A 27,955-nucleotide genomic window follows, 5' to 3' on the forward strand; every position below is an offset into this window, starting at 1 on the left:
AGGCGTGGCTTAACTGCACCGAGGGGCGTGGCTTGCATGACAGGTCATCGGCGGAGTCTTGATGGACACGTCGAAAGGGGCGAGGCTCAGTGGGCACGGCCGCGGGCGGGAACTTGGGGGGGCTTATGGGTCCCCGGAGGGGGCGGGACTTAGCAGTGGGGGCGGAGCGAAGGCCGTGGCTCGTGGCGCTCGCTCGGTGAGTGACGGACGGGCTCGCTCGGGGAGGTCTCGTGCCCCCCGCGCCCCCCCCTCCCCCCTCCCCAATCTGCCTGAGGGGCCCCATGGCCGCCCCCCCTCTCCTCCGGCCGGGACTTGGGACCTCGGGCTGGGGCCGCCGGGAGCCCCGAGGGGATGGGCAGCCCTGGGACGTGAAGGTGGAGGTGCGGGGCGAGCTCGGTGTGGGTGCAGGCAGCGCTCCCCGGGCTCCGGGGGAGGCGCCCAGGCCGGCCCTGCGGTTCCCAAGGTGACAGGCGGGCCCCGCGGCCCCTAGCTGCCCTTGCCGTGAGGGAGCCGTGACCCGCCGGGGCTCCGGGCTGAGCCGCAGGGCCTCCATGGCTCTGCTGAGGGCTCTGTGGGTCCGTGGGGCTCGGGCGGGAGGGCTGGGGACCCCCGGGCGCTGCTGTGCTCCAGGTTCGCTGTCTGGGATACCCAAGGGCACCAGCCATGCGCTGGGTTCTGAACATCCCAATGGTTCCTTGTGTCTGAGGCGCCCCTCTGAAGCAGTTTCCTTCGTACCTTGGGAAATACACCTTTTTGTTAGTTTGCTTAATGAATTTTTTGTAGCGTGTTGTGGTTTTCCTGTGTGGTTTTCCCCCTCTTGGAGAGCTGGTATCTCCACCTGCTTTGTGAGACCGACTGGCTTTAATTTCACCTTAGATCCAAATGATGTTGAAATGCAGAAGAACAAAATGCAAGAGGTCAGAATGGCAATAAGGGTTGATATTTCCTGGCTTTGGGTACTTGCTGGCACTGGTTTGAAGTTTGTACTGTCAGTTACTGACTGGATGTTTGAGTCTGAGCAGGAAGTTGCCAGGTCTGTTGTAGAGCTGAGTTTGCAGTAATTCAGGAGTTTATTGAAATGATTGAGATATCAGTGATTCCACTTCTAAAGGAAGAAGATAAAGGGTATTGTTAAGTAGGGTATTGTTATAATCTTTTATATTGCAGAATGTGTGATGAATTTAGAATGATGCCTGGAAAGGGTCAAAATCTTATTTCTGTTAATGAAAACCGAAAACCAAACCCACAATAATTTGGTGTAAATTCCCAGTGGGAGGAGATTGTTCCGACCTTGGTAAGGCAGGTGGGCATGAACTTCCTTCCTATGGGAATGTGCTCCCTTGGAGGAAGAGAGTTTGTTGCTTTGGCTCTTGAATTTCTATCTGGTTTGTTGTTAAGGTAGTTTTAAGTGATGAAGACCCATGTGGCTAAGTCCAGTGGCACTTCAATTTAGGTTTTTTAGGTACAGGTATCACAGAATATCCTGATCTGGAAGGGACCCACCAGGATCCCCCAGGGCAGCCCCTGTCCCTGCCCAGACCCCCCACCAACCCCACCCTGGGCATCCCTGGCAGCGCTGTCCAAAGGCTCCTGGAGCTCTGGCAGCCTCGGGGCCGTGCCCATTCCCTGGGGAGCCTGGGCAGGGCCAGCACCCTCTGGGGGAAGAACCTTGCCCTGAGCTCCAATCTGAGCTGCCCTGGATTAACCGGAGGCAATTCCCTCAGGACAGAGCAGAGTTTAGAGCTGCTCCTCAGGAGGAGCTGCAACCCCTGGTGAGTTCTGACCTCAGTTTCCCCTTCAGGATGAACAATCCCAGTGTCCTCAGCTGCTCCTTGTGTGGCCCTTTCAGACCCTTCACCATCTTCCTAGCCCAATTTTATACCTGTGTATATTTCCTTTTTTTTTTTTTTTTCACTGGGATTCAGCACTGGCCAGTTTTAATGCCATTGTGGGGAAGAGGCTGTAGCAGCACAACCTGCAACACTCAGCAAGCATCACATCTTAGCCACTTGTCCTTTTTTAATTTAAGCTTTGTTCATAGTCCTCGTCTGTATTTGAGTGTGCAGTGGGCTTGTGGTTCCACACAGTTCCCAGGCAGAGCCAATTCTTTCTGTTTGTGCTCGAATTCCAAGCTCCAGAATGCTTACTAGTCCTGCTTTTTGTGCCCAGGTGGATGAAACACTCCTCACAAGTGTTTATTAAGTTGATTTTCAGTCTGTTTGATCTTAACTTGCCTCTGCTTGAGCCTGAGGTCAGTAAAGCTTTTGCAGGATTTTTCATGAGTAATAATATGGGATCTTATAGGGTAAGTTAGCATTCAAGTTAATAATCCCAAATCCTGTCATTTATGATGTATTGTTTCCTGAGGCTTTCATCAGGCTTTGGACTCTCCATTATTTTCCCCCCATCCTTCATTAAAAAGGGGGCACTGGGAATAATGTGTGAATGTTGCTGTTTAAATGAAGATTGGTTTTGAAACTAAGGATTTGTTGGTGAAGCTGTGGCTGCTCTGCTGTACAATACAAAATTAAAGTGATGGTTTTTGCTATAAACACAAAAATTGTTGCAGTAAGCAGGATTTTGCTTCTTTTGTTCTACTCCTCCCCAAAACAAGGTACTGAAAATATAGGAACTGGCAGGAGTTGCAGGCTCCCACACACCTTTGGGTTGAGAATGGAGGAGTTTTGTACAGCCACTTCCTACTGAGATTTGGCTGCTTTTCATTTCATACCAGATTTCTCATCTAGGCCAGGTTGTTAACTAAGCTGAGAATTAGGATAATTTCTGCCAGTAGGGAGGATTAAATAACCTTTCCAAGCACTTTTGCATGTTTGCTTTTTTGTTTTAAAGGTATCATCCCTACCACTGACTCTGAGTTGCAGTGGTACAAGGACAAGGTTTGTGGGGTTTTTTTTTTTTTTGGTTTTTTGTTTTGAAAAGAGGTTTGGGGGGATTTTTCACTTCACTTTTCCCTTCACAATGTAACTTCAAGATTTGGATTGGTGAGATCCTATGTTCCTGAACAAAAGCTTAATGCCTGAGAAGGGAGGGCATTGAGAATGATCTTTGCCAGTTTTACATTACTAGTAAATGACAAAATCTACCATGTTCACAGGGTGAGTTTTGCGCAGGGCCCTGAGGAGTTTCTTTTCAGCTGGCTTGTTTTCCAGTCAGGCATTAGGTCCAAGAGAAGACAGAATTTTTTGTTCTTTGAACTAAAATGAACTATTTTCTCCTTTCCTCCTTGGTTTCTCTATTTGCTATGAAGACCCCTCTACCCAACAGAAAGCTGCCATGGCTCTGCAGAGCTGCCTTCCCTGCTCTGGCCTGAAGGTCACCTGAAAGTTAGCAGGAGCTTGCAGCAGAATTTTGGGAAGTTGAGCTGAAGCACATTGCCAGCATGAACTTCTTTCTCCACAAGTCTGCCAGTGTAAAATAAAATGAAGCCCCCGGGGCTAGCTCCTTAGCCGGATAGCTGATCCCTCGTAGGGTTAAAGCGCCCCAGGCAAGCAGTCTCAAGGCCGGACACCTCAGCCCTCTGGAGGCTGGGGTGCCCTAGGCCGGACTGCAGCTCAGCCGTGGCCCCTAGCAAGCTTAGTGATTGTCAGCTCTTAGTGAAAATCAGCTCTTTTATGATTTCAGCTCTTAGCTTGCTCGTAGGGGCTGTGGCTGGCCGTGGCTTCTGGAAGGCAGAGGAAAGAGAGAGGAGAAGGTGGCCAAGGGTTCCACGATGGTTTATTCTGAGGGTCTCGCGAAGGGTCTTGAAGCTGCTCTTCTAAAGAAATGGGCCAAGACAGCCTCTTTTACAGGGTTAGGGAGGATTGAAAACTGACCAATTGTAAGGGTTAGGGAAACTAGCCTGTGGGGTCACAGAGAGATAAGCAGGCCTGGAGGACCAGAGTGAGGACTCCTGGTTCAATTCCTATGACTCAGCAAATACCTATCTCTAAACATCCCTGCACGGAGCCGGAGCCGGCCCTGCGCCTGCTACATGCCAGGAAATCACTGGGAGTCTTGGCAATTTTTTCTTAGGGAAGGATGAAAAAGACTCAATCTAGTTTATCTTGTTTTTCTCTGGGAAATCCAATCTTAGTTAATCTACTCCATTGCCTTTTGTTTCAATCTAATTTTCTAGAAATGTTCCCAGTCAGGTCCTGGAGAACACTGTGCCAGTGGTTTTTTCATTAACGTTTTTTTCATCTGAAAGCTGGAATCTGCTAATGCAGAGAATAATGGGACTAGTTGTTGTAAACAAATTAAACTCCTATTTTGCTGTACTTTCTAAAGCCTTTCATTTGTTGGTCCTGAAATTAGAATTTCCTGGTTTAGAAGCCAATCTAGAACTGGCAGGTTGTGATGAAATAGCTCCTTTTTAGTTTTCCTTTTTTATTTCTACAGTTTTTAATGTCATTTCCCATTGTATTTTCTTCCCTGTGCTATCAGTTCATATATACAAGGGTCTCCAGCTGATTTCCAGTGGCAGTTCAGCAGCTGTGACTGCAGCCAGAACAATGGCTTTGCTTCCTGCTCTTTTCCTCTCTGTGGATATAATCTTAGAAAAACCTCACATTTGCTGTATCTCAGATGTAAACAGCATTTATCATCTGCTAAAAAAGTTGTACAAGCATATAATCTTTTCACTTTATCTAAGTGACTAGAGCAGTCCATGGTAGGTCTACAGCACAGGCCAAATGCTCCAAGTGGTTGAGGCTCTTCTGTTCTCACTGCTTGCTCAGCATGTCCTGTTGTGAATCCTGAGAGGTTGGGAGAAAACTGGGAACAGAGTGGAGGTGTTCTGGCATGGAACTCACAGTGAGTGCCCCAAGCTCTCCTGAGACTGTGGAAGAACCACTTCACTTCCATAAAGCTTCTTTTCCCACACTTACTCATTAGTTACCATGGATTCAGATCTCATTCTCTGATGAAGTTACAGGAGCTTGGAATATGAGCTTTGTGATATATTTAGCTGATCTTCTGGCTAACCAGGTTAAAGGGAACCCTGGCAGTCTTGGCTGGTTTTTTTGCCTAAACACTGCATCTGTTGGGGGAAGGAGTGCCTGGCAAATGCACTTTCAGACTTGTTTCACATTAGAGAAAATATAATTGGACTTGGATCTGTAGCATTAAGAAGTGCTTTGAGGCCACCTGTGAGGTGCAGTCCTCATCCTGAGCTAATGGTGTGAACAGACTGGCTGGCCTGCTCCAGAGAGCTGGGAAAAACAGCTCCTGGAAAAGGATACAGCTCCAGCCTCCTCAGGGAGAGGCTCATCCCTGTGACCCAGCCTGCTCCTTGTCTGATGTCTCTAATTGGTGGCTGCACTCTGGCTGGGACAATGGCAGCAGCTCATGCCACCCTGGCTGAGCTCTGCCAGAGGCTGGACTGGGAGCCAGGGATCCCATCACTCACTTGCTTCCCCCGTTAACCTTCCCTGCTCCAAAAGCCTCCTGCTAAAGAGGCTCAGACAGCTCACTGGCACAGCTGCACTGCATTTTCAAGCTTGCATCTTTTACTTGGGAAGGAGAAGCACAAATGTGGAGCAGACTCCAAGCCAGTGCACCCAGTGGAGCCATCCCAGGTCACTCTCCTGCAGCCCTCAGGGAGTCACTGCAGTGCTGCCATCAGTGTGGCTCCATGGGAGGGCATTTCCAATGGGTAAATCAACCCTTGTACATCAAAGTGATAAGGGAAGTGGGAGCACCAAGCTCCAGAGGAACACACCCAACCTCAGGATGCAGTGCAAGTAAAATTCAGTCAGTGTTGCAGTCTGGTTTTCTTGAATCCTGTGTTTGTCTGAGCTCCTGGACTAATGGATTTGACAGGAGACTGAGTCCTGATTTCTGGGTTCACTGCCAGGTGAGTTTTATACAAATGAAGTTGCCACTGGCTTTAGTGCCTTTCATTAACTTGGGATAAGACATTATCTCAAGAGGATACTGAACTTCAGTGTTTAAGGTGGTGTCACATGAGGCTGAAGTGTGCTGGAGGAGCATGTTATAGGTACTGTAAGGCTGAAGCCTAAACAGCTGCAGACAAAGTTGGTTGGGAGTTTCACAGCTGCCCTCATGTTCCTGTTATAGGCTTGGTTATACTTGTAAAGCCATTTTTGTGCTGTTTTCATAAAAGGCACAGAGCAATGTCTATGGGATATCCTCTGGATGGGTGGTAAAGCCTAATACACTTGATTCTGATTATTTTGCTTCTAGTTTAAAAAACCTTGGCAGCAGCCTGACTTTTCTTAATTTTCTGAATTCCTCAAGTAAAACCCTCCAGGACATCATAACAGCAGGATCATGTGCACTGCTTGTCAGTTGATCCTGTTTTGTGTAACTCTTGCTTGAAACCACAGCCCCCACCACAAGGCCCCTTGTGTTGCAGGGCACTGCACAGCTGTTCCTGCACTTTTTCTGCTTTGTCCCTTTTTTTTTCATAGCAGTTGTTGGCTCCAGCTTTCCAAGCAGAAGGGTCCCAGAGCCAGTGACCCTGACAAAGTTTGTCTCATACAAACAGTGTTGAAGAATTTCTGCACAATTGATTATTTATTTGCCTTGGCTTTTTTTGTTTTTTTTTTTTCCTCACTTCCCAATGTTCCTAAAAACTGACTGATAGCTTTGAAAACATCATAATTTCTTCATTATGGGGCAAATAGAGTCACAGGATGTTTTGGGGTGGAAGGGACCCTAAAGCTCATCTTGTTCCACCCCTACCATGGGACACCTCCCACTGTCCCAGGCTGCTAAAACCCCTGTCCAGCCTGGCCTTGGACACTGCCAGGGGCAGCCACAGCTGCTCTTGGCACCCTGTGCCAGGGGCTGCCCACCCTCCCAGGGAATAATTTCTTCCTAATATCTTATCGAAACCTGCTCTCTCTCAGTTTGAATACTAAAATACTTCAATACTAAAATAAATGAAGCTGTCTTTGTTGCAATATCCAGGAGCAAGCAACCCACTAATTTATCTGATAGAGACTTGAATGTTTGAAATGTGTTTTGGTCAATGTGTTGGAAAGTAATCTCTGCAATGCACTTAATCAGAGAATTCTAAAATCTAGTTGCATTTGTGCAAAGTGAGGGAGACTCAGGAGCTGCTTCTGCTGCTCTGTGGATCTCTGCGTGAGCATCCCAGTGCTTGGTCTGGTCCTAAGCTAATCTGAGCAGTAGTTAATGATTAGTCTTTGATAGAGATAATGATGTGCTTGTCAGCATTATGTGAGGGTTGAGAAACTTTGATCAGTCTCAGAATTGTTGCCTCTCTGGAGAAAAAGGCTCTGCTGGAGTTGGTAGATGGAAAACCTGTCTCTGAAAGAGTAACTCAGCATTTTTTAGCTCTGAATCATTTCTGCTTTGGATTAGCAGCTTTGTGGCTGTCTGGGGGTTTGAAAATGATGAAAAAGCCAGGATTCTAAGCTCTTTCCCAGAGTGTTCTGTCACTCATAGAAGAATTGTTGATGGCTTTTGTTTTGGCTTTCCATGCCCTACAGTCATGGCTCTTCCTGTCCGAAGAGTGTCACGAGGCCAAGGCTCTTCCAAAGATAAGTTCCCTTCCAGAGAATTGAGTTGATTACTCTTTTCCTCTTCTTGATACTGGAGATCTTCTGCCTTGCTGAGATTGTATTTTCAGTGACTCAGTAGTTTCAATAATACTTCCAATAGTTCAGTTGCATTTTCAAAGGAAGGATGCTCTGTTCTGTGGATTGGGGCTATGAATTTTTTCTCTGAACCCTTACAAGTATTTGCATTACTACCTGGAAGCTGTTTTTATATCACTGCACCATCCACTTGCTGTTTGCCAAGATCATGAATCAAGAGTAGGAAGGTGCCTCTGGTGATGGATATTTGGCCTTAACCATCTGCCAAAACAGAGGTTGACTTCCTGGGCTTAATTAAAAACCCACTGGAATGGATTTTGCTGCATGTGACCTGAGTTCTACCTTGTATTTGCCCATGAACAGCTTGAGGCTTCTCAAAACAACTGTTAGAGGCACAAAAGAATTTGATTCTTGGCTGTGGTAGAACAGGTTCTTGTGTTGAGGGGCAGTCATGGATGGTGCTGTAATGAACACACATCCATTTTTCCTCTACAAGAAAAGGTATTTTTCTAAAAGTCAGTCTTGTGAGCTCTTAGGTCTTTAGTCAAAGCCCGCTTTTCAAAGGTGACCTTGACAGGAGCTGGAAATCCCAGGGTATCCCAGTAGGAGCTGACATCAGCACATGGCTGTTGAGGAAAGGTTTGACACAGGCTGGAACGTGGCAGCTCCAGGGAAGGGGAATGGTTTAGTGGTCACCTTAAGATGCTGTTTCTGCACATGGACTTGCTTCTGAGGGGTAATTACAGACCAACAACTGCTTAAATATGAAAAGAAAGGAGTGAAAGACAATTGCTCTGCAAGAACACTTTCCCATGTGGTGAAAGGTAATGTGTGTGTGGCTGTTCTGGACATGGAAAATGTGTGTGGATTGCTTAAACCAGTATCTGTCATATCATGTGTGTGGAATGGCCTCCTAAAAATTAACCAGGAGTTTTGGAGTGTGGCTTTCTTGTTATTCAGATTCCCAAAACACCTGAAAGTCGATTCAGAACTTGTACAAGTGTTGTCTTTTCTGGGCTAAGTCTGATTATAATGTTGAAAAGCAGCCAGAGATGGAAAATTAACTGTGTGAAAATGGGGAAGTAGGGTAAGATCTGGGAATCTCCAGTGAATCACCTGTGATGGACTCCCTTTTATGAGGCCTCTAATAGACCAGTGCTGTCCATTTATTACCCTCAGGTTTAGTTTTACCTTCATGGGATGAAGGTATTTATGCTGTTGTAAGATAACATCTGTAAAGAGACAATAACAGATAACATCTGTAATCTGTAACTGACCTGGGGGTACTGCTCCACAGCTGACTGAACATGAGCCAGCAGTGTGCCCTGGTGGCCAAGGAGGCCAGCAGCATCCTGGCCTGGGTCAGGACTGGTGTGGCCAGCAGGAGCAGGGAGGTCATTCTGCCCCTGTACCTGGCACTGGTGAGGCCACACCTGGAGAGCTGTGTCCAGCTCTGGCCCCTCAGTTTGGGAAGGACATTGGGATGCTTGAGTGTGTCCAGAGGAGGCAACGGGGCTGGAGAGGGGCTGGGAACACAAACCCTTAGAGGAACCCCTGAGGGAGCTGGGGGTGCTCAGCCTGGAGAAAAGGAGACTCAGGGCTGCCCTCATCACTCTGCACAGCTCCTGACAGGTGCCTGTGCTCAGCTGGGGCTGGGCTCTTTCTCCAGCAGCACTGACACAACCAGAGCACACAGCCTCCAGCTGTGCCAAGGGAAATTCAGGTTGGATATCAGGAAGAAGTTTTTACAGAAAGAGTGATAAAGTTCTGGAATGGCTGCCCAGGGAGGTGTGTTTAACAAAGCCTGGATGTGGCACTGTGTTCCAGGGTTGAGTTGGGGTGTTGGGGCTGGATTGGACTCAATGATCTTGAAGGTCTCTTCCAACCCAGTCATTCTTTGTGTGATTTCTGTGTGTGATCCTTCACCTGTATTAAAGGCCCACTAATGCACTTCTAGGACACATTGAATTACTTTTGGCTCTGAAGAAGCTTGTGCTTCCTTTCTTGGGAATGTACTTCTTGACTCTGATTTCATTTTCTGTCTCCTGAGATTATTTTAAAGTTTTACAGGGTTTAAGGCTCAAAAACACCACAAAATCAATCTGGCCAGAGCTGGTTATGCTGTGTAGCCTGTTGTGTCCTTCCCACTCCAGCAAAGCATGGAGCAATGGTTTGTCAGGATTAACTTGCAAGTAGTTCTCTGTCTTGCATCCTGACATGTCTGTCATTCCTTAGAGATGGAGTGCTTCTGCATGTGGCCACTGAACAGCCCCAAACAGTAATCTGTGTCCTTACCCTGTGGACAGACATTTTTTTTTTTTTGGGAGACAGGCTCCTTTCCATAAGTACAGGTGGTGGAGAAGGTGTTGAATGTGCAGGAATCTGGATGCTGAATTAGTGGGCATGATAAAGAACCTTTTATGCAAATGGTGAGAGGTTTTGGGTTTGGGTTTGTTTTTTTTTTTTCATTTGGAGAGAAAACTTCTCCCTTCATTTAAAAAGTGCCTGGTATAGGTAGAGGAATACAAGCTAGAAATTGTTCTTGATTAGGGCATATGAAATAGGAAGTGAAATTCTCTGCTAGGCCTGTTTTTTCTAAGGAAGCAGAAGTTGTCTAATCTTACAGAATACATGTCTTGCAAGATGGCGTTCCAAATATCAATATATTTTTATATTTAAAAGTTTTTTAAGACTATCACAAGGCTCAGGACTGTCCCATTTGTTCTCGGCAGGATGGTTCCTGCTCTCTGGCCATATGGATCATATCTCCCTGGTCACCATTCCTGTGTTTGGTTTTGTAACATCTGAGCAAAAACCACCACTGAGGATAAGGGAGTATCTGTTTATCCAGGAATTATGTAATCTTGGAAAAGATGGGTCACATGGCCCTGCTTTTCTGTCTCCACTTCCTGGTGCTGTCCCGTGTCTCCTCCCTGCTCAGGATCCTGGATTGTCCTCAGCTGAGGAGTGAGTGCTGAGGGTTTTTAGCAAGAGGTATCCAGGTGACTCCTGACTGAGCCCCACCCACCCTCCTGCTCCTCCATCTCAACACAGCTCTTACTCTCCTGGCCTTTGAGCCATTCTACCTTATCCCTGGCTAAACTTCCTCCCTTCCTGCCAAATTTCTCCTCCCTGGGTGCTGAATCCTGGGGGCTTTGTGACCTGGATTTGTGTTGCTGTGTTCCTGTGTCATGCCCCTGGTGATGTGAGGAAGAGAGGTGAAGCTCTGATGCTGTGGCCTGATGGTCTGCAGACCTGGGCTAGTAGCTTCTGAAGGCTCTGGTGTGCAGAGGAAGTTCTGAAGTGCTTCTGTAGATGCCTCCTGGGGATTGCCTTTGATGGAAACTTGTCACTTCTAGCTCTGAATTCATGCTGGTGTTGGCTATAAGGAATTTTGGTGTTTGCCATGCCTTTTATCCTGGATGTTTCATAAAGAAATTGTTATGTGGTGTAGCAGTTTGTTTGGGCTAAAATGTAACACCACAATGTGGCATCCTGTGTCAGTTTTGGTATCTCTGGTGCTGTGCTGTTCTCTGCAGATGACAGAATCACGAGTCAGCTGTGGTACAGCATCTCCTCTGCTTTGGTACCTGTGGGAATGGCAGTCACTCCTCAGCTCTTGCATGTCCTGAGGTGCCTCAGTTCTGCCACTTCCCAGAAATGTCTGTGCTCTTGTGTGCCAGAAGGGGGGACAGCTGCCTCATCCACCCAGACAGAAAGGGGAGCAATGGACAGCGTGGGGCGAATAAGGGGTTCAAAAAGCTGGTGGTGAAGAAATGAAAATGGGGTGGAAAAACACTGTCCATGTAGAGAATGGAAGAAATTGCGCTCTTGGTGGGCTTGAGTAGGACAAGGCACTCCTGAGTGCAGAATGGATGTGCTCTGGCTTTGACATCCCAGAGGACATTGGTGTCCTTGCTGGTTTTGCCCAGAGGGCAGAGCTGGCTGGGGGCTGTTCTCTTGGAGCAGTAATGTGGAAAAGGGGCAAGTTTTGTGGCAGATGAACAAGGAAACTGAAGTATGTAAGAGATGCCAATCACCTTTTAATTGGCACCTTGTCACTGTCCTCTTCAGTGCCTGCTGATACAGCAGTTTCCCTTTATGAATACAATCTTGATTGGCATTTATTGGCAATAAAAGCAACTTGTGGTTGACATGTCTGTTCCTGGCCCTCTGCTCCTGGTTCAGTGCATGGGTGACTCCAGGCCAAGTGAGCTCTGCTTTCTTCCCTGAGCTCCACTTTGGATTTGCTTGGCTTATTACAGTCCCTGGCTGGGGTTCTTCAAGGCAGCCGAAGCTGGAATGTGCTCTGATCCTTGGAAAGTGTTCCACTGGGGACTTGAGGTTAATTTGGGCTCATGCAGGTTGAAAGTATTTGTGTTTTATGAGAATGGGAGCAGGTTGTTTTCTGAAAACTTCAGATCATGGCATTCTTAACATCAGCTTCTCCAAAATGATTTTCTGTGCTCTGCCTCGTTGTCCTTTGTGTGGATAAGAGTCCCTTGTGTGGATAAGTGTCCTCAGCCTTGTGACAGCCTCCAGTATCTGTCTGGCACCCCAAACTCCCTCTCTTGAGCCAGGCTTCTGTGACAGATGTGCCCTGAGCAACATCTGCCAAACAGACTGTTTTGCAAGCCTGCACCCTGTGGCATTCACAGGAGCTGCCAGACCCAATCCCAGTGGAATTCCTGGTGTCATGCCCTTCCTTCTGTTAGGCATTGGGCAGAGCAAGGAGTGTGTTGCATTTGCAAAGGCATGGGAATGAACCAGTCACATGTACCCAGTGCTGGACTCTGAGCCCCAAGCCTGGTGTGCACCTTCCAAACCACTGTCACCACAGCAGAGGGCAAGGAGCTGTGCTGCTGGGTCCTGTCCCATATCCTGCCAAGAGTGGGGTGCCCTGGGGAGCACCTGCACATGGGGACCCCAAGAGTTGGCCCAACAGTTGGAGGCACGGATCAGTTTGAGATTGCAGTGCTTCTTTCAAAGGAAAACGTTCAATGGGATGTGTGGGAATGTGTGTGGGATTCCTGTGTAGATGAGGGGAGTTTCTACCCCCTGCATTGCTGGATTTGTGAGGGACAGACTGAGGTGTGACAGAGTTGGTTCTGTCACCTCTTGCTAAAGGTTCCTGTGGTCATTGTGGAAGGGATCTTAGCTGTGCTGCCAAGGCAAGGGTTGAGAGGTGGCCAGCACAAGCAGAGCGGTGTTGTAGGGTAGAGTAGGATAGAAGAGGAATAGGAATGTTAAGTTGGTAGGTACCTTCAGTAGGTGTAACTGCCTGGTCTCAGCTCGATGGAGACAGTCGAGGATCACTCTTGGATCTCCATGCAAAGCTCTGTGTGCATTCCAGGTGTTTGCATCTGGGCTGAGTCAGACTTCTCTGCAGAAATGAGTCTACAGCCAGGAGGGGGTTGGCAAGGACTCCTCAGTTTTACCACGCTTCTCATGAGGATCCTTTTACTGCTTTGCTGTCTCCTGCAGTTTCAGTATGGCTGAGGAAAATGCTTGACCACAGGGGAGGCTCAGGCTGACTCCCCATTATTTTGTCACCTTTACACAGCTCCTGCCAGCATTTCTCAGCCTTTCCTCTGATGTTAGCAGACTTAGAGTCTGAGGTTTTGTGCTCTGCAGGGTTGTTTTCAGCTGCCTTTCACTCCACTGGGCCTGTGGGTAATGACATGGTGTGTGCTTCGCTTAATGAAGTTCAGTATATTGTCCTGTAAAGAACAATCTGTCCTGGGTTATTTTTTCTTCTTGTTCAAAGATTACAGATTTCCTGAGGCGTCTGCAGAAGCTGGGAGGTTAGGAATGACCATCCCCTTCTAGCAAAGCCTCTGACAGAGAGTGATCAGACAGGTTTGCTATGAAAATAAACTCCATCAAAGGGCCATTATTATAGCCATGCTGAGAGGAAGACCTCTGGCCCCCCCCTCAAGTAATGGGGCTTGTGCTGAGTGGCTGTGACCAGCTTTGCTTTAGTTTTAGTAGTTTTTAGTTGCTTTAGCTGAGGAATGCTTTGATTCAGAGCAGAGGACAGGACTTTAAGGATTGAACATATGCTGATACTTCATAATCTTGTTTTAATCTTAATTTTAATTAAACATTAATTAATGCATATAGCTGCATCAAGCTGCCAGATGATGTGGTGCACCTTCAGGAAGCTTGTGTGAGCCAGCATCCCAACGGAATCCATAGTGTGGAACTGGAGCACTGTTTGGGGTTTTTGCCATATCTGTGGGTGCTGTGTGGTGGCTCCATATGGAAGGGGCAGCCTGAGCCTTGGGGACGCAGCAACCTGGTAAAGAGAGGGACAAACATATTGGTACAAGAAACACAAGGATTTGGTAAGAATAAAATAAGTAAATGATGGCACCAGGAGGCCTGGAGGATGGCTGTTTGGAGGAGCAGGTACTGCAGGGTGTGACCAGTGGCCCCAGCCCTGTGATCTGCCTGTGCTGCAGAGAACCTGAGTGCAACTCTGGCTTAAAGCATCACCCCCAAACCTCCCTGGGTGGGTGATGTGGTTTTGCTTCCTTCTCCTCCCACATCCTGTCTGTGGGATTTTTCAGGATCACCTTAATAAAGGTCTGTCTCAGCCTGGGCAAATCCCATCAGCTGTGGGCATGGCTCATGGACTGCAGAGTGGTTTTGATGTGCCAAAACTTTGTCATTATCTTCAGCATCCACAACAGTGCTGTAATGGTTCCAGCTGGGATCCTCAGTGGAGATGATGGCAAAGGATCAGATCTATGTGGATTTCTTCCCTCACAAAACATGAAAGCCTGCACATCATTTTAAAAGCCCATTCTTTGCCTGTGCTGGAAGAGCTGGGCTCTGGGTGCTCCCAGCTTGGCTGCCTGTCCCTGCTGACTGCTTCCACCCTGGCATTCCTTCCATAGAGGCTGCCCAGGCATTGTCCCCTTTTGAACCTGAACACAAGATGTTGTCTGCAGCCCTGCTCAGCTCTTTTTTTTTTGCCCATTATTCTCCACTCCCTGCACTGCAGCCTCTGGCATCTCTGGCTGGACATTCTCCTGAGTGCCTGTCATCCTTCAGAAGTTCTGAACCTGTGGGTGGGAATAGCTCAGCCTGCTCACAGGTAGACAGGGAGAATGTGCCCTGTGTCACACTGTGGGTTCCTCCTTGGCTCTGCTGAGCCAGTTTGAATCCAGCAAACTTCCATGATCAGGGACAAGCCCCAGGAAATCCAAATTTGTACAGCCTCACCCTCAGTGTGTATTTGAGCTCCGGAGCTGTGCCCTTCTCTTTCCCTTTATTCAAACCCCTTCTGGTGTGTTGAGCTTTTGTGAAGCCTTAAACTTCTGGAAAAAATCTTTAGGATGAGACTCTAAGGTGGTGAGGCAGTACCAGGGCAAGCCACAGTTCTGCTGTGAGCTCACAAACATTCCTTGAGTTCTTAATATAGCTCTAAGAGCTCCTTCTTCAGGAATTGTGCAAGGGAAAACCAGAGGTGTGCAATTAAATGTGCTGGGCACAGCACAGTCCCTCCCTGTGTCTCAGTGCCAGCCTGGGGTTGCTGAAGCTACTTGGGAGAGTTCCAGGGAGAATTTTCACACTGGGAAACAGCAGTGTGTATCTGTAACACGTGTTCTGCTGCATTACTGAAGAATGTGGTGTTTGTTCCCTGTGTCTTTAAAGTGTGTCTTTACAGCTTGGCCCAGGGACCCTGGCCACCGTTGCTGGGTGCTGCCTCAGCATGAGCAGGTGGAATTGCTGGGTCCCTCACCTGTGCCTTTAAGCAGCTCTGGAGCTCTGCCTGGCATCCTGGAAGAATCACAAGTCCACCCATTTGGAAAGGAAGCAGTTAAAGTGGAAAAGTTTGCCAGGAAATTGAATAAACTAAAAGCAGTGCTTAGGTCTCCTGATGACGAGCTCAGTGGAGCCCACAGCTAGAGGCAGTGAACAGAGCTGCAGTGTCTGCAGGCTGCTGCTTCCCTCCCACTCCATTGACAGCACTGCTAAACAAAAAAGGGTTTGGGCTTGGGACCACAAGCTGGGAGCCAGTGGAGCTGGGTCTGCCAGCAGTACTGCTGTAAGTAGAGCAACTCTGCTCCTGGGTGCCTTTTCCATTCCTTCTGTGCTTTTTCTGTAGCATTCCTTTGTGTCATGCAGCACTGAGCCATATGTGATAATGTAAGCAACAGGTCTTTGCTTTTCCAGCTTCCTATTTTTAATAATTTTCCCTTGGCTTTCTCTCAGAACTTTGATTTTAATTCTTAGTAAATATTGCCAAGTGTTTTTCACTTGTACAGGAGAAGAGAGGGACCTCCTGACCTGTTCTTGCTATCAGAAGTGTTGGTGAGAGACTTTGGGTATGAATCACTCCAGCTGTTGAGAGGAGTTGGGAGGGTTCCGAGCAGGAGCCAGTCCTGTGCTGGCCACTGCAGCAGCACCTTCTCTGTGGGACAAACTGCTCTAAAGGAGACTGCAGAGGGGATTTTTAAGGCTCTGGTCCTTTTGGGCAGAGCCAGTGGAATTTTATTTCTTGGGTTTTCTGAGCTGGATTGGGAAAGGTGAGGCACTGTTTAGAAGGGAAGAGTTAATGCTGTAATGGGCATTGATTTAGGGCTCCACTGTTAATCCTGTTGGACTTCTGATTTGGAAAGGGGCTTCATTCCCTTTGGGACTTTAAGGAAGATCTGTTTGACACTGAGTACTTCCTGGGAGCTTGCTAGATCCTTCCCTTAGTGTGTCCTTTTTCTGCATGTCCTGTGTTTCTGCATTGGAAGGTGTATTTTCCTTGGGTGTTTGCACAGGAAAAACTGTGATTTGCTGTGAAGTTGCAGGACTCTGGATGGACACAGCAGAAGGAATAGATTGGGAAGCTGTGGAGGGAGTTATGTGTAATGGCAGTGATCTTTGGCTGAGACCTATTTGAAAGGACTGCTCTGGCTTTGGCATCTCATCTGGTCCAGCTCCTTTACCTGCACTCGTGTGTGCCCTGGCACCTCCTGCCTGTCCTCCCCTTCTCTGTGCCCTGGAGTTGCAAACTGTGGCCTCCTGGTGTGTGTGAGGTGAGGCAGCACTGGTTTGGTGTTGGTTGGGGTGGGGGTGAGTCCTGGTGCTGACAGTTTGCTGCTGTCAGATCCTGCTCCTGCTGCACCTGTCCTGAGCGTGGTTTGCAGAGCTGCCACGGTGGCAGTGCAGGGACAGAAACCTCAGAGTGTGCAGGGCCTGCCTGAGCTCCTGCTTAAAAAAAGAGAAGTCCTGTGTGCAGCTCTGATCTTGCAGTTTTCCTTAAACATCTGAGGGGTTGTGAAATGGAGGCTGTGGCTTCTCTCACCTGGGGTAGCAGCACTGAGAGGGAAAGAAAGAAGCCCTGGAGGAGAATTTCCTCATTCCTCTCTCCTGTTCCACCCTGTTAGTTTTCTTAGGCAGTAGATTACTGCAGAGCACAAAAATAGCTCTCTGTGTGTGTGTGTGTGTGTGTGTGTGTGTGTCCGTGTGTCCCTTGTGATAGATACATCCTGGGGTCTGTCCCCTTCAGGTGTTCAGAGTACCTGAGCCTGAAGCAGCCAGGGGCTGTGGCAGGTCCCTCTCCAGGGCTCCATGCTCAGGAATCTGCTCCAATGCCTCTCCCTCTCAGGGCAAACATATGGAGTAGGATCAACTCACCCATTCAGGCAGAAATACCTGCTGAAAGGCTGGTTTTGTACAAGGCTAAGCCTATTTAAAGAATTTACAATAATAGAAACTTGTGGGGGGTGGATTTTTTTTCCTTCAGGTATGGAGTCAGCCTTGTTAAAGCACCACCTTCTTGTGACACACAGAGCTCCACATCTGTCAGCTTGTTTCTTAGGAACTGTGCAAACCAACCAGGGATATGCAGCTTGGAATATTACACACCCATTAACCTGTTGCTGCTGCCCTGTATATTGCTTTTTACTTTGAGACTTAGGTAGGGATCTCTCAAGTTGTAAATCGGAGTCTGATTGTTCACTGGAACAGATTGCTTTTTAAACAGAAATTTATCCACTGTTACTTTCAGTGACACAAAACACAGCTGAAGTGGCTCAGGTGAGGTTATTTCCTCTTAAGCTACTTAATACCCCATCCTTTCAGGGTCTCATAAAATGTCCTTCAGTGTTGGGTGGCTGCAGCAAGGGCTTAGATTTGGTGTTGGAGCACTGGGATAGCAGGGTGGGAAGGAGATACTTGGGTGAGGGTCAAGCTTGCCCTTTGTAACCTGTACCAAGGCCTGCCCAGGCACAGGCAGCTACTCCTGAACACCTGACCGTGGTCTCTGTTCCTACAGAGTAAATATCCCCAAACACATCCACTGTTTCTCCCTTTCTGCAGACAAATGATGATTAGTGAGAAGGAAAGGAGTGAAAAGCTGGACGCAGCCCAGCCACCAAGGCAGTTTTACCTGGTAACCAGCCAGGGCTTCTGTGGAGCATTTTGAAACCTGTTGAGCTTGACACGAATGTGAAATCCTAAAAGGAATAAATAATCATTGGACAGTAGCTGGTGAGGATGTTGTATTCAAAGGAAAAGCAATGGGTCAGTCAACTGAGAAGAGGGAGGAGACAGGGACAGCTCAAAACTCTGCTCTCTCTGGGACAGGAGCCAGGGCACGGCTGGGGCTGGGCCAGGGCAGCTCAGGCTGGAGCTCAGGGCAAGGTTCTTCCCCCAGAGGGTGCTGGCACTGCCCAGGCTCCCCAGGGAATGGGCACGGCCCCGAGGCTGCCAGAGCTCCAGGAGCCTTTGGACAGCGCTGCCAGGGATGCCAGGGTGGGGTTGGTGGGGGGTGTGGGCAGGGCCAGGGGCTGGGCTGGGGGATTCCTGTGGGTCCCTTCCAGCTCAGGATATTCTGTGGTTCTGTGATTCCAGGAGATTTTGGCTGCAGGAGAGGGGAAGTTCTTGTGTTACGTCTTTCCTCTCCTAGCACATTTACCTTTGATCCTCTGGGTAAAGCACTTGGGCCATTCTTCTTCCTTCCCTGATGCAAAAGACAATTTGAAGTTTGTGTGTTTTGGCAGAGAGTTCTTTTCCCAAATGTTTTGGGACTGCAGTTCTAGAGCCTGAACATTTCAACTCTTGAACAGGAAAACCCTCCAAGCTGTGCCATATGGAAATCACATTGGGCATTCTGCAGGTATCCCTTGGTGAAGTTTTTCTGTCTCAGCTGAGCTGCTGCTTGCATTGTTCTCTCTCCTATTTATCTCCCTGTGAACATTTTTCTGGTCTCAATATTTAAGCACAAATCAGGGACAAAGTGAGCTAAAAAATATTAGTAGAAATATGGACAGGGAATTCATTCTGCTTTAGCCAGTGCCATTGGATTCCATGATTCCAATTTGCTGTCCAGGGGAGTATTGTGAGGTTGTCTGATGAAATAAGAGATGGGATACAAACTTCTGCACAGAGATGGAGAACATACCTGAGCTGTGGGTACCTGGTGTCACTTCTTGGCGCTTCCCTGCATTATTTAATTTCTGTGTTTGCAGGGTATTACCTCTGTCTTTCTCGACTTCCTCCCTGGCACTGCTGACTTTGTTTCCTTACCTTCCCCGAATGTTTAATTTCTCATTGCTCGCTTCAGTTTAACCCCAAAGCCCTTGAATGTCCCCTGTCATGGGGCTGCACTGGCACTGCTGTTCTGGGCCACCAGTGACCCCTGCACAGGGTCACTGTCACACACTGAGCTAGCTCCACCACCAGGTGCCTTTCAGGGCTGTATTTGCTACTTGCATTTCAGAAAGCTCTTCTAGAGTCTCATTTCCTCTCTTCAATCTAAATATAGCCATGCCTACCTGTTCAAACACAGTGCTGCATTTTGGCTTAAAAAAATGAAAAAACACACTTGTAAACTCTCCTGATGATTTATGTTGAAGGAAGTCTGTATCTCATTTCTTTTTAAACTTTAATTTGATGAAGTGTCCAAAATTTGCTTTTGGTTTTACTTCAGTGCAGGACTGGAATAAAGGCAGGGTCCAGTAGGACAGATGCTGTGCTTTCAGGACTGACTGGTATTCCCAGGTTATTTTCTCTCCTGTTGCTGTTTGAACCTGATGATTTTCATTTCCAACCAGCAATTGCCAGCCCAGGCAGTGCTGGGCCAGAGTGCAGCAGCCATGCCCACAGGTGACCAAAGAGGGTATTTTTATTTTTTATTTTTTTTAGTGTGTCCAGACAGCCCTGATTTGTGGTAACCAGATTAAGGATTGGGACTGGCAGCCTCTTGAGTGTTTCTCTCACTGTAGGTAATGTGATTACAGGGGAGATGTGGCAATGTAAAGCTCATGGAAATGAAATTGGATTGCCTGTAGCTGTTGCAGACCTTTGCCTGACATTAGGTCTTGTTCCAACTAACACAATTTCTCTGTTAAACATGTTCCCAATAAAATGCATAACTGTCAATTAAGAGAAATCCTGTAATCTGATCCTTTAGTATATGCAATTTAAAGTGGTGCTTGTGATATTTTTGCCTGTTGCAAGACTGCACTTGGGAAGGAGTTCTGTTTTTTTCCTAATATAGATAAGAAATGTTCCTTTATGCTGAGCACTTGCCCCAGGTGACATCTCAATCAAATTAGGCTGCAGAGGGACACACCTCCTCTAAAGTGTCCTGCTGTGTGCTCTCTGTAGCCAGAGCAGGACCATGAGGAAGCTCCAGGAGTTTTCCAGAGGCAGCAGTTCTCAGTGCCTTGGAATATTTTCTCATGCAGCAGCAGTAGAGAAACCACATTCTGTTTAGAAAAGGGCTTCATTGTTTGTTTGTTTTTCAGGGTCCCACTTTTCTATGTGCCTTTCTGAATCTCTCTGTCCTCAAGATGTCTCACCACATGAACAGCTCCACACTGCCAACCTCGCATCCTCCTGAGCATCAGCACCCCACCACCACAGCCTCGGGACACGGCGGCCACGACATGATGATGATGGTAAGTGGGGAATTAACCAGAGAGCTTTCCCTTGTCTATGGTTCAGAGTAACCTGTCATCTTTAAGACTGTGCTCTAGAGAGCTGGAAATGAAGCTGAGCTTTGGAAGGCAGGAATCCATCCAGGTTAAACCCAGATCCCATTGTGGTTCTTCAGGAGTGAAGGAGTGACGTGAGGGATACAGAGCAGGAATGGACTTCACAGCTGGAGATCCTTTGGCAAAATTATCTTTTCTTGAAAAAACCTTTCCAGCAGCCAGCCCGGCGTCTGGTCTGCAGCCAGCTAAGGGCAAACATGCAAAGCAAGATTTTTCCTGCAGGAAACAGATGGATTGAGTTCTCCAGGCTGGCAGTGGGAGCTCCAGGCAGCCCTGAGAGGATTGCCCAGCAATGCGAGGGGCTGTGCTGAGCTCCCTCTGTGCCCTTCCCTCCTGAACCCTCAGGGCACACTTGGTTGGGGAGCACAGCAGTGCCAGGGCTCTTTGCCATGTTGGCAGTAAGGCTGCATTGGTCCTGATTCCTGCTGCTCCAGCTGACTTTGATTGCAGCAGGTTCAGACTTGTGCATTCTGGCATCACTGAGGCTTTGCAGAGATTCTGGTCAGAGTTTCCATGGCGATGGCTGGAGGCTCAGTGTTTGTGTGTAGCCAGTTCCAGGAAGTTTTTCAGCTTTTTCTCCTTTTCCTAAATACTTTTGGAGTGAGTTTCAGATTATTAAAACATGTCCGTTTATGATTAAATTTTAAAAGCAGGGGAGAGAGGGCACATTTCTATTTCATATGTGAGTGTTCTCAGGAGTGGATTTTGCAAACCATTAGTTGGAGTTTGTTTGCCAGCTCTGTGCCTGAGGAGAGAACCAAGAACCTCTGCTTTTATTTCTATTGCAACCAGTGTCACAGCAGGAGAGGAGAGCACCAGAACAACCTTGGTGGGCATGGCCCATGTGGAGCTCTCAGTCCAGCACTGCCACTGCTCTCCTTGTGAAGCTCTTCCCATCATCTCAGCTCAGTATTGGCATCCCTGGGCCATTACTTTCCATGTAAATGTCATTTCTTTACAAATGTCAAGTGTTCACTGGATAGTTACAGGACCCTGCCCTGCCCTGCAGCTGAAAACTGTGAGTAATTGCACCAGATTTTGAATTCATATTGCAAACAAAACTGCCTTAGGGAAGGCAGTGCATAGGTGCAGCATCTTAGATAACAGACTGAACACATTAATTGTGTGTTTTCCCAATCCTCTCTGGTACCAAGTAACAGGCTCAGGTTCAGCTGCAGTTCTTTGATTTATGTGGGTTTTGTTTTAAATGTAAATATGTTCAATTCATTGAAGAGATGAAAGTACTCTCTAAAAGGTGTTTTACAGTAGATTCTGCTCTGGGGAAAATGAGCTGATTCTTATAGATGCTGAAATGAATCATAATTCTGAGCTTCAGCAAATAACCTTAATTAAGCAATGAGGGAAGTTCAAAGAGAAGTTCCTCTTGCTTGGTCAGGACTTCCCATGTGAAAACCCTATGTGCAGCTGTGCCCAAGACATGCCAAGCTGTTTTTACCTAGATGGGAAGTTGGTATCACCCCCAGCTGGCCTGGGGATCTTTGCTGTTTCCCTTTCCCACAGCATTCACTGTGCAGGCTCAGGAGCCTTTACTTTCACCCAGGGGCAGCTGTGAACTGGCTTTATCTCCTTGTGTAGCTGTGTTTAGGCCTCTGTTTCCCACAGGATATTGGGAATTCCATAGGGAGACAACACTGCTGGCACAGTGCAGGAGAGGACCAGCGGACTCACCTGTGCAACTCTTACCTGCATCATCCAGACAAGGTCGAAGTGGGGAGGGGAAAGTGCCCTGTCCCCAGTTCCAGAAGGGATGGGGAGCCAAGGAGGAGCTCTGTGGAGACATCCCCAGTCCCTGACCACTGCTGATGCTGAGGGAAAAGGAGCTCCAAAAGCAAGAAGGCACTTCTCTGGAGTCCTGTGAAGGACAGGGCCTCCTGCCCAGGGCTGTCTGAAGGAGCTGGGAACTGGAGCCTGGAGCATCTCATCCCTGTCTCACTTGTGTGTTACACCAGATCTGCTGGAAAGTTTCTTGGAGTTTAGGTGGTGACCAAATAAATGGATCTGAGTTCTTGTTCTGATACAAACCCCATTGCCACACCTTGTTGTGAGCTCCTTGGGATGAGTTCTTCAGGCTCATCTTGGTGTTCTTTGTGTTTTGGGCAGGCCATGACTTTCCACTTCAGCTGTGAGAATGTGCCATTGCTGTTCTCTGGACTTACAATCAATTCTCCTGGAGGTTAGTAACACGTCTTGTGCAGTCCAAACAAAAGGTCTGCAGTTGGTGTTTCAGGATCCATGTTTCAGGAATTACTTCGTTACTTGTGCTAAAAATCTGTGGACATGCTGTGTTGAATCTGGTTTAAATGGCATCTGTGGGTTGAAAGAAAAATGGAGATATTAGTAGAGTTCAAGAATTTGGTTTTATTAGCAAAAGTGATTGCTGCTTTTGCTTTATGGGTGGAATTGCAGTGAGAGTCTGGATGAAATTCCCATTTCCCACCTATCTGTGCATGCACACGGAGCCTGGCTGTGGCCTGTGCAGCACAATGGGGTTCAATCATACAGTGACTCTGCTGACACATTTCTCTTGCCCAGAGACAGTAATGTTTCCTTTCCTCTCTTGTCAGAAATGGCTGGTGCTTTTGTAGCTGTCTTCTTCCTGGCCATGTTTTATGAAGGCCTGAAGATTGCCCGGGAGTGTTTGCTCCGGAAATCCCAAGTCAGCATCCGCTACAACTCCATGCCAGTGCCTGGCCCCAATGGCACCATCCTGATGGAGACACACAAAACCGTGGGGTAAGGCCTGCACTTCATCCTAAAGCAAAGCTCTGCAGGTGGAACTGGCACAGAAGAAATTTTGTGCAGCCAGTTTTGATCTCTGGAGAGTGTCCTGGCTCCAGACTGGGGTGCTGCATGGCACTGGAGGATGGGGGACTCCTGGGCACCCTCAAGGATGAGGCAAAAGGAGGAAAGCAGCAAGGAGCCAGATGGGCTTGGGGTTTTTTTAATGAACATGTTTGGGGGAGTTCTGAGGAACAGAATTTGGATATTACATCCAGTGATCCTGACAGAAAACACTCAGGGTCCTTTTGTTGACGGGTAGTCAAAGCCTAGGTGCAGAACAGGAGACAGTCAGCTTTTGAATAAGGGGGGTAAAAGAAGCTTGGCAAAGTCTGTTTCTCAGCTAAAAGTTGTGTCCTCCCAGCAAGCTCCGTGCTTGTTTTGCTCTGTGAGCAAAACCACGGCTCCAGGTGCCAGGAGTCCCTGCCCTGGCTGGTGTCACCTTCTGTGCCACCCCACGCCCACCTTGCTGTCCTGGCCACTTTCTCTTTGGGGATGTGCATTTCTCACCTGTTCCATTTGCTGACTTGTTTGGGTTTGTGTTCCCAGCCAGCAGATGCTGAGCTTGCCCCACCTGCTGCAGACTGTGCTGCACATCATCCAGGTGGTGGTCAGCTACTTCCTCATGCTGATCTTCATGACCTACAACGGGTACCTGTGCATCGCCGTGGCCGCGGGAGCGGGCACCGGGTACTTCTTCTTCAGCTGGAAGAAGGCAGTGGTGGTGGACATCACAGAGCACTGCCATTAGCACTGGATGTGCCACAGGCCTCTCCACCCCTCTGCTCCCTGCCAGTGCAGCCACCTGAGGACTGGAGCATTCCTAAGCTGCCAAGAGAATCATGATAAAGAAAATCAACTGGAGTTCACTACAGGTTCCTGGAGGGATGCAGGGATGTGAGGAGCTGGGACACGCTGCTCCCCTTGACTCCTGAGAGTCAATGGCAGCCATTCTTGGCCAGGGTTTGCTTTATTCTTAGATTATGCTGTGATTGAAATTAGTTGGCTGACAGAACTGTAGAAATTATTTTAAAAGGAAAACAAAACCATTTTATTTTTAAATTGTAAATGCTCATCAGTGAGGGTTTAATGAACAGTAGGAAAAGATCAGTTGCCAATAATGTGTGAATGGCTGTTTTCATTTTGATTTTTTTTTTCAATGTGTACATAATGCCAGGGGAGGAGATTGCCCTGGCATTGTGGCTTTTGGGGCCAATGACACCTTTTGCTGTAGGACTCAGCCTCAGAGGAAGATTTGGTGCTGCACATCAGACACGCTCATGTGTGTCCTGGCAAGGGAGGACTTTGACCCAAGGATGTGAACTGTGTGCTTCAGGGGTTGGATGAACCTGCCCTCCAAGCCCCCCAGAGATGATGAGTGTTGTTAATCTGATGTATCCAGCAGCTTCACTCAGCCTCCAGGGAGAACACTTGAGTTGGGCTGCTTTCCCTTCCCAATTATGGAGTAGATAATAGTTCTGTATTTACAGGGCAAAAAGATTCCCAATAAACCATTGAACCCACAGGTACTTCATGTGGAGCTGCACCTGGATGGAATAGAGCTAAGCTTTGGGTTACTAGAACTGGTTCTGTAAATGAGGCAAGAGCTAAATAATGATTTCATGACACTAAAGTTAAAATGGCTGGAGGGTATTCCTGGCTGGAGGTGAAGAGGGGAAACAAGAACATTCCTGTAAAGGAGAGATTTGGGGAAGAGAAGAGGGAAAATGCAGGACTACAGCAGCCTTCAGTTTTCTCAGGTGAAATTTGGAGCAGCGTGGGATAATCAAAAAGTATTCCTGACCCAAATGACTACTCTTTGTCTTGATAATCACAGTGTGCCCATGCTGGAGCTGCAGGTTCTCAGTGCAGTGGGGGACAGTGAAGAGCTCAGTCAGTGCTGTGGGCTCTGCCCAGTGCCCAGGTAGGACAGGCTGTGAAGGGACAGAACCACCCTCCTGCCTGGCTGGTGCCAGGCCAGGCTTGGGGAGCTGCCCTGGTTTAGCACCTGGATGTTAAAAAGGTTTTGCCAAGCTGGAGGTGGGGGTGCAAAGCTGGAGTCTTCCCTCTACCCAGATTGCCCAGTTTGTGCCTGTAACTGGCTAGAAGGGAAGACAGTGGGAATTTGGGAAAGGCACTGAGAACTGGTACCACTTTCAGACTGGGACTGGTGTCTGGGACATGCCATGAGAACAGGGAATCCTGCTGGGAAAAAGCCTCTGGGCACACACAGGAAGGGTTTTTTTTTTTCCCTGAAGATGCTGCTGGTGACTTCTGGCAGCAGCTGTGTGAGGAAAGCTGATCTCTGGAATGAGATTTTTTAGCCCCTGAGCCTTAGAGGGTGAGGCCATCCCTGTGTCCCTGGGTGCTCCACGGTGCTGGTGCTGCTGTCCCTGCACAGAGCCCACCCTCCCACCCTTTGTAAGGAAATCCATAACTGCTGCTACCAGGGCTTGAATTGCGCCTCATGAAAGCCCTCCTGGGCTGATGCCAAGTGTTTATTTGGACATCTTGTTTTCTCTGGACAGTGCAACTAGAGAATAAAAGGAACTGAGTTAAAAGCAGGCTTAAGTTCCTACGTAGCTGCTTTCTGTAGCAAATTTGCATCTGGGTGAGAGAGGCAAAGTTATTTTCATGGAAAAGTTCTAGCCACCTCCTGCTGAGGGACAGGAAAAGTGCTTCCTTCCCCAGTCTGATCTTTGAAGGGAGTTCTGTCTGTGACAGAACCTCCTGGTGCCCTCTCTGCACCTGTCACAAAGGTGAAACTCGGCTGTACCCTCCAGGCTATCATGGAGGGGAAACCTCACCCTCCCCATCCCTGGAGAGCTGGGAGGAATGTTAGTGTTGGACAGAGAAAATGAACAATCCCTTCCCACTCCTGCTGGAACTGAGAGGAAATCTGAGTGTTTGTCAGAGAGAACTGGAGCTGTTAAAAGCTGGAGGTGGTGGTTGATGTGGGGGGTTTGCACTGCAGGGCTTAGCCCCTGAAGGAGTTCAGGGTGACACTGTCACTGCTGCCATTGTTTTTTCTGGAAGGGGCTGTAATTGTTGCCATCACAATCACAGGCTGGAGTGAGGAGTGGCTGTGTGATGGCACTGGTCACCTCATATACCTCTTGCTGTGTCTTTCTTTGGAACAGAAGCTGCTTGGCCTGATCTTGCTGTCACCTTTTAGCCACTTTTCTGTGTATCCAAGTGGCCAGACTCGAATTGTCTGAGGGATGACTTGGAGATCAGGCTGTGGCTCATCAGTGTCAGTCTGGTTCTTGTTTAGCTTTTCTGCCTCGTTCTGCTTGTTCCACCTGTGCCCCTGGAATTGTTTCCCTCAGAATGAGCTTCTCTTCTGCCCATGCTGTCCCCAGAGAGGGCACAGAGCTTTCTGCAGCATGCACAGGGAGGGGACACTGCCCTGGCAGGGCTCCTGGGCTCTCAGGTGCCCCAGCTGCTCCCAGGCCTGCAGGAGGGGAGGTTTGGGCACCCTGGGCTGCCCAGGGAAGGTGAGAGGGGAGGTGGCTGAGGAGAGCAGGGCAGGCTGTGTGCCCTCTGCTCTGAGCTCTTGGGGCACAGCTGGGGAAGGGCCGTGTCCAGGCTGCTCCTCCTGCCGTGGCTGTGCTTTCCCCAGTTCAATGTGACAATCCAGAGCAGCCATCGACCTCCCCTGTCCCAGCCTCCCCCCTGCCACCAGATGCCAGCACGGTGTGTCCTCAGCCAGGTTACTGTGTGCTGTGCCTGAGCCTGAGCAAAGCCTGAGCTCCCTCTGGGAGGGATCGGCAGCTCTGGGGCAGCCCCAGCCCCTCTGCTGAGTTGAGTTGTCCTGGTAACACGGGGAGGGCCGGGCTGGAAGGGTGACCCACGTGCAGCACGCTCGGCTGTGCTGTCCTGCTCGGGGGTGCCACCCTATGCCTGTCTCTGTGCCCTGCTCACGCTGTGCCTCCGGAATATCACCGAGGAGGAAGCTCAGAGCATCCGGGCCCTGTCCCTCAGAGGGCTTTTGTTGCTTTTCTTTGAGTGCCTTTGGAGTTTGTCTGGAGCCAGTCCCACCCAATCCAGCAGGATTTCTAGTTTTGTTTACAGTGGACTGTCAGTTTTGTTTTTACTCTTGCTCTTTGTGGCGGTAACTTGTCTGATGTTACTGTGAATATCAAGAATCTCCTGTACATAATTAACCAATAAAATAGATTGCATTTTACTCTGGTGGGGCTGTGTTTTGGGAACAGTCCTCAGTGCAATCCTCGGAGGGAGCAGCAGGGCCCAGTGTTCCCGTTCAGTGCTGGGGGTGGGTGAGGAGCAGCATCCCCTGGGCCTCCCCAGCTCCCTGTAGCTGCTGCAATGGAACGTGGGGATTCACTGAGAAATCTCTCTTTGTTCCAGCTCTGTCACACTTTGCAGCTGTGGAGAGGGATGGAAAGAGGAATTGGTGCCTCCCAGATCTGCCTGCCCTGGAGAGGGGTTTTAGGGAGCTGTAACAACCTCCTGAGGTGTTATACTCTCAGAGCTGGGGCCTGCTGGGAATGCCAGCCCAGCAGAGCAGCTCCTGATCATTGTCTGTGGTGTTAGACAGGAAAT

At 48.5% G+C, this 27,955-nt stretch overlaps 1 protein-coding gene across 4 annotated transcripts; it reads left to right on the top strand.

Annotated features, from left to right (window-relative positions):
- The first annotated feature begins 102 nt into the window (after positions 1-102).
- SLC31A1 (solute carrier family 31 member 1) lies at positions 103-27,578 on the top strand. Of its 4 annotated transcripts, none has more exons than XM_059865347.1 (5): positions 103-196; positions 20,342-20,494; positions 22,712-22,784; positions 23,176-23,344; positions 23,939-27,578. In XM_059865347.1, the coding sequence occupies exons 2-5, from the start codon at positions 20,387-20,389 to the stop codon at positions 24,138-24,140; spliced, it is 552 nt and encodes a 183-aa protein (XP_059721330.1). In that variant the 5' UTR covers positions 103-196; positions 20,342-20,386; the 3' UTR covers positions 24,141-27,578. The 4 variants fall into 4 exon arrangements, with proteins under 4 accessions (XP_059721330.1, XP_059721327.1, XP_059721331.1 ...); XM_059865344.1 differs by lacking the exon at positions 103-196 and adding an exon at positions 15,302-15,642; XM_059865348.1 differs by lacking the exon at positions 103-196 and adding an exon at positions 19,755-19,816.
- Positions 27,579-27,955: the final 377 nt, after the last annotated feature.

Source organism: Haemorhous mexicanus, chromosome 21 (genome assembly GCF_027477595.1).
Source record: "Haemorhous mexicanus isolate bHaeMex1 chromosome 21, bHaeMex1.pri, whole genome shotgun sequence".
Taxonomy (NCBI): domain Eukaryota; kingdom Metazoa; phylum Chordata; class Aves; order Passeriformes; family Fringillidae; genus Haemorhous; species Haemorhous mexicanus.

Bases quoted from the DNA above. Each gene is read 5' to 3' on its own strand.
- SLC31A1 (XM_059865344.1), top strand. From the start codon at position 15,475: ATGACGAGCTCAGTGGAGCCCACAGCTAGAGGCAGTGAACAGAGCTGC. The intron at 20,495-22,711 runs GTAAGTGGGGAA...TGTTTTGGGCAG, and splicing joins GCCACGACATGATGATGATG to GCCATGACTTTCCACTTCAG. The intron at 23,345-23,938 runs GTAAGGCCTGCA...TTGTGTTCCCAG, and splicing joins GAGACACACAAAACCGTGGG to CCAGCAGATGCTGAGCTTGC.